Source organism: Tachypleus tridentatus, chromosome 8 (genome assembly GCF_004210375.1).
Source record: "Tachypleus tridentatus isolate NWPU-2018 chromosome 8, ASM421037v1, whole genome shotgun sequence".
Lineage (NCBI taxonomy): Eukaryota > Metazoa > Arthropoda > Merostomata > Xiphosura > Limulidae > Tachypleus > Tachypleus tridentatus.
In genome coordinates, this window is record NC_134832.1 from 113,551,456 (window position 1) to 113,557,628 (window position 6,173).

The 6,173-nt window shown below is 33.4% G+C and overlaps 1 protein-coding gene across 1 annotated transcript; it reads left to right on the forward strand.

Annotated features, from left to right (window-relative positions):
* The first annotated feature begins 1,802 nt into the window (after positions 1 to 1,802).
* LOC143223240 (uncharacterized) lies at positions 1,803 to 5,606 on the forward strand. The gene is made up of 2 exons (XM_076450912.1): positions 1,803 to 2,109; positions 4,345 to 5,606. The coding sequence occupies exons 1-2, from the start codon at positions 2,047 to 2,049 to the stop codon at positions 5,347 to 5,349; spliced, it is 1,068 nt and encodes a 355-aa protein (XP_076307027.1). The 5' UTR covers positions 1,803 to 2,046; the 3' UTR covers positions 5,350 to 5,606.
* Positions 5,607 to 6,173: the final 567 nt, after the last annotated feature.

The window sequence follows — 6,173 nt, forward strand, 5'->3', positions numbered from 1 at the left end:
ACGTGAGGACATTAATAACACCTTCTCTCTGCCTATATTAGAAACTATTAGCAGCTTATGGATACATCGCTTATAAAGATGTTTAAATATTCATGTGTTGCCACACACCATATTCAATACGTATAAAGAAAGAACTAATAAAAGCTAAACTAGAGTTAACTGCAGGATATTTTTTGAAAGATAATAATAAGGAAAATTATGTCTCAAGGATTTAACACTTATGCGTTAATGAGGAAAAAAACCTGAAAATATTACATCTAATCACTAAATATATAACAGCGGTTAAAACGATGTATTCTTCAAAACAAGACCTTGAATACCTTAACTGGTAATGTCAGTTAATTACTTCCGGATTAACTGGAATATAACATGTGTTGGATGTGTTCCATTTTACACAAAATTATCAAAGTAAGATAAAACAAACCATAAGATAAGTAACGAAAATGAGAAAAATTTAGATTAAAATAGTACTAAGAAGATAAATATGCAATAATGAGGATAATGTAAAAAATCAAAATTAAATTAAACATAAGGTTATATGTTTTGAATTTCGCGCAAAGCTACATGAGGGTTATCTGCGCTAGCCATTCCTCATTTAGTTGTGTAAGACTAGAGAGTAGGCAGCGAGTCATCACCACTCACCGCTAACTCTTGGGATACCCTTTTACCAACAAATAGTGTGATTGACTGTCATATTATCACGCTCGCACAGCTCAAATAGTGAGCATGTTTGGCGTGACGGGGATTCGAACCCGCGGCCCTCGGATTACGAGTCGAGCGCCTTAACCACTTGGCCATGCTGAGCCTAGAAACTTAAGTAATTTCTCGAAATCAGTACGAGTGAAGCATGTAAAATAAACATAATTTATCATTTTATTTCACACAGTATAAATGCTTAGAAATTTCATTGTTTTTTGGCGTAAGTTAGGAATACATAACAACTACAAGTAGAAGAGATACTTTAAATGTACAGATTAGTATGTTAGATTTCATTCTTCGCATATCTTATCGATTTTCAAGGTTTTCACCTCCCTTATTAAAGTTTTTAATCATTGAAAAAGAAAAATAATATCTAAGAAGTTTAAAGTAATAAAAAAAGTATTTCAAAGTGTAATAGTCAATTCCGCTATTCTGTTTAAAAAGCTGTACAGAAGACAAATGCTGCCAATTTGTTATCACAACACCTCTTTTGTCAAAAGTTCTGATTTGCATACAATTTACAGTGTTAGCCTAAGATATCTTTCAAGTTGAAAATACCAAGTACGTCTTAGATCAGCCATCCAAGCCATCTTTATTCTGCAAACCTATCGGCTATGCCTTTTGAACAATTTTCAAACCATCTCATTTTAAGTTCAAGAAAATTATTGTAGGAACAAGTACACAAATCAACTTTAGACATGTTGTAGAAGAAAAAGGAATTGTATTTTTTGACACACATAATGAACGTCAACTGTCACGCTGCCAGTTACTTTACTCGGAGTTCCAATAACATGTCACAATATTAGCATAACAGCCTAGTAGCAATAGCTTACTGTCACCATTCTGTTGAAATACATGCCAAAATTAGAAATTCAAAATTTAAGTAGATAAATTTTGTTTAACGCTCACCCTACCTGTACCCCTACATAAAAAATAAAATCGTGTCAAACATAATCCGATCTCCTCTTCCCCTAGACCACCCATATAATACAAATATGAGTGACACTACGTGTTCGACATTGGTAAGCGTTCTCCAGACAGTCTACTGTTGCCATGGGAACGAATTATTCAGATGACTAACTTTTTGTAATCAGATTTTGTCATAGTTCTAGAGGGACATTCTCAATAACTAGTTTGTCAGGTCTACGTCTATATAAACTACGTCTGTAGCAGCAGACTAAACATGTTTTTTGTTGTGTTTTATTTTTCAAACAGATTCTGGATTGACAACTCGCACCAACGTTACTTGTTAAGCCCTGAAAATAACTACGCACCTGTCCGTTAGGCGGAGTTTAAGAACGGAAACGGAGCAGTACATTCGAGACTGCTGATCTACAGTTTTCTCGAATGAAATACAGCGAGCAGTTGTTTCCAGTTGTCAAATCCATTGAGATGGTCGATTTTCATGATGTAAGTATCGGTTAGTTTCATTGAGTATTAGTTTCCATCTTGAATAAATATAATTACTAATACATCAAGTTAGTTTGTGAAATCCAGAGACTTTTCATATGCACTCTTCTCATACATTACATTTGAGTTCCGTTTAGCGTGCTAATCAATAAGGTTTGACTATGGTTTGTGAACTCATTTTATTGCCCTATTCCTATTATATTGCAACATGGAAGCTATAACTGATTTATTTTAAGCAAATAAAAAAATAGTATTTAATATCCGAGAATAAACTGGGATTTCAATACTGTTTTCACATAGCTTTTTAATGTTTAACAATTTAAACTACACACGATTTACTTCTTGTGTGTGTTTACGTTGAATAAAAGTTAACGCACCACCGGCTAACTTCGTTTATTATTGTATCAGGTATTTCTCCTTTTAAACATTTCCAGTTAAAACTTCATGTTACTAAAATGAACAGTGTGTTTTTAAAGTGTTATGGTTATTAACACATTCAAGAAAACAACTTAACCTTGTGACTCGGTTCAGTAATATTTGTTTTAACAATAATATGTAAATACAGGGTGTTCGGAGAGTCACTGTGCACTTATATATTTATTAACAGACATGTTTCAATATAGAATACAGGAGATAAATATGAATGACAATTATAAACAATGTTGAAAGTGACCCCGTTGGGATCAATACAGGCCTGGATCCTTCTTATTTTGTTTCTAAACACTGCTATCAGTTGCTGGCTTGAAATAGACTGAATGAATGCTGACTACAAAACTGCACAGTGACTTTCCGAACACCCTGTATATATGTGTGTGTGTGTTTAAAACTGATGACATTACAGTACATGCTCTTAAGATTTATAGCTTTCAATTTATTTAAATATTTTAAAAAATAACTTATATCAATGTAACTTTGAAATTTCACAGAAAATATTTGCGTTGTTGTTTTTCTTGGCTTACATCAACATTAAGATTGTTATATGTCATTTCCTACAAAGTATATTTTAAACATTGAACGATTTTCTTGTCTCTTTCAGATTGATGTATTATAGCAAATTATTTTCTCTTGATAAGTTTAGTTTTGAAAGTCATGAAATGTTGCATTGTTGTAAATTGATATGCTTTGAAATGTTTTATTGTTGCAAGTTAATGAATGTATGACCCTCGTTTTGTTGTAATTTAATATTTATTGCTACGCTTTATTTTTTAGTTAATAGATTTTATTTCGCTACGTTTTATTGAAAAAGAAAAACATAAGGATTGAAATAGACATTATTCAAATTCTAAGAGAAAGTCTTGTTTTGATATAATGCCTCTAGACAATAATTACCATTGAAAGTTTAAAAATAATGATGTAGACACATTTAAATGTAAACAATGTGCTTAGTTAAGTTTAACATGACTGGCTAGAGAAGTGTTCCAAAATATAAAGGACACTGTGTATCCTTTCAGGACTTTACAATGAGCAATAAACACAAAGAAAAAGCGATTCATTTCTATAATAAAAGTTTTGCCAAGTTTCAGCAAGTTGTCTTCTTAATTATTCTAAAAACACGGAACTCTATGTTGTCCTAGTATGTCTCTTTGCGATGTTTTAGAATTTAAAACCTTACTAAAATTCATGTGCACAAACCCACGACACTTGAAATCGAATTTCTAAGTATGAAAGAAAACTTATAAAATTCTTAACGGTGTTTACTCCACCAAAATATTCACGTGTAATCCTCCACAAATACAGTGTTTATTCCACCACAAATATGCATCGTGTAGTTTTCCACAAGTATATGATATCTAGTCCTTCAAGCATATACTGTGTGTACTCCTCCACAAATATAATGTTTACTCCACCACAAAAATTCGTGTGTAATACTCCACAAATATACCGTGTGTATTCCACCACAAATATACCTTGTCTAATCCTCCACAAATATAAGATGTGTAATCCTCCACGAATATACAAGATGTAGTCCTTCGCAAGTAGACATTATTTACTTCACCACAACTATACTGTGTGTACTCCTCTACATGTGCATATTTATAATTTATATATGAATGGAATTTTTTTTGTTTACATAATATAGTTTTGTCTATTATAATTTCATATCAGTTCTTGCTTGTAAGGATTATAATATTGTTAATTTTGGGCAAATGCAGTCTATTCCAAATTAATCAAAGACAATAATGTTAAAGTTCCAAGAATTATCACCATTAAGATAACTCTCTTTCTATTCCATAGATATGGTTGGACATGGAGGTTACTCTTCTTGGAGAAGAGCAACCTGCTTCAGACTCTGATCTGAATATGAGAACTAATACAGAGGAATTAGGGGTCCAAGTAGCAAAACAGCAGACTCAAAAATCAACAGAGATTGTATCTGAGTTGACAAAGCTGCCACAACAGCCAGTAAAAAATTGTAATTCTTCTCACGTTGTTGATCTAAATTATTTGCAATTTTCGGCTGATAGCAATTTCGGCCTTCGACAGCAGTATTTAAATAACCGCTATATTCCATCCAGGAGCCTTGGAGAGATTGCCCACGAAATGAACTTCATTAATTGCCAATATATACAGCACCAACCAGAACAACAGGTTTCTTCTGGATCTATAAAGATGGCTGCTGAACGTAAAAGTCCTTCTTCAGAACTGTTGTATTCCTACGGCCATATTTCCCCTCCCGCTTCACCAGAAAGGATCATATTTCATGTGAAAAAACCAGTTGAGTTACAAAAACAAAGCAAAACAAATCCAGTTTCGAACTGCGGTAACTTTAACAATTTCTGCGAACACTATGTCGGAGCCCAGCAAACAGGGACAACTATTCAGTCCAGTTCTCCTCGACTAGTTACTCCACCATCTTCTCCACACCTTGTCGATGCCAGTAATGGTGCTAAAGCAACTCAACCATTTTTGGTACCTATTGCACCGAAAACTCTGAAAAAAAAGGCGAATAAAAACAATATCAGGACAAAGTCTTGCAGGCATTCCTGTTCGTATATAGGCTGCGAAAAGACTTACACCAAGAGTTCTCACCTCAAGGCCCACGTGCGGACCCACACAGGAGAGAAACCCTACCAGTGTACGTGGAAAGGATGTGGTTGGAAGTTTGCTCGATCAGACGAGCTCACTAGGCATTATCGTAAACACACGGGAGTTAGGCCTTTTAGATGTAGTTTGTGTGAACGCGCTTTTAGCCGGTCAGATCATCTGTCCCTCCACATAAAAAGGCACATGGTTTTGTGATTGCGCACTCTGTATTATATACTATTTTTTATTCAACCGATACTAATAAACACAATTAAGCTTAACTGTACACGATTTTATCTATTGGACTTTAGGTAGTTTGTTGTTAATATGTGTAGGCACTGGAAACAAAAAACTGGTAATGTATTGTGACGTATCGGTTTTTTCCTGGATTAGTGTTGTTTTTGTTTAAAATTATTACATGTCTCATAGATGTCTTGACTTTTTTTTTAGATATTAAAAACAGTTTAAATATGGCACGCTCACTTGTACATTAGTTTTTAAATTTATCAAAACAGTGGGAGAAAGTTCCTCTTTAAACTAAACTTTATCATCATGCATAGTCTGTTTCAATACAAATTAATTAACAACAAGCCTATCTTACCTGATTCTCTCAGAAGTGTGGCGTCCCTTTGATACCCGTGTAATACCTACTACACTTAGAAATATATCAGAGTTCAAGGATCTGGGCAGATGCATTGACTTGTAGAAAACTTAGACAGTGAGACAACAATAACATAACAAATGAACTATGAATAAATAACTCCATCATCTTTATATACAATGAAATAGACAGATGTAGGCTCCTAATGTAAGTGATTCATGCATACCTACTTACATACATATACGCTACAACATGTAAAAAGTAAAGTGCTTTATTCATGTTGAATATACTTGACTCCTTTAATGTATTAACATACGGATCTGGAAATGTTTAATACGAATTATCATATATTACTATAGCTACATATTTATCTTATTGTTTTGGATTAAAGACATTGTGTTATGTTCTAAAACAAACCAATATTAACTCTTTGTCTGCT

What these genes read in the sequence shown, in the direction of transcription:
- LOC143223240 (XM_076450912.1), top strand. Translation starts at nt 2,047, where the DNA reads ATGAAATACAGCGAGCAGTTGTTTCCAGTTGTCAAATCCATTGAGATG. An exon ending in AGATGGTCGATTTTCATGAT is followed by an intron (nt 2,110 to 4,344) that starts GTAAGTATCGGT and finishes TCTATTCCATAG; the next exon opens with ATATGGTTGGACATGGAGGT.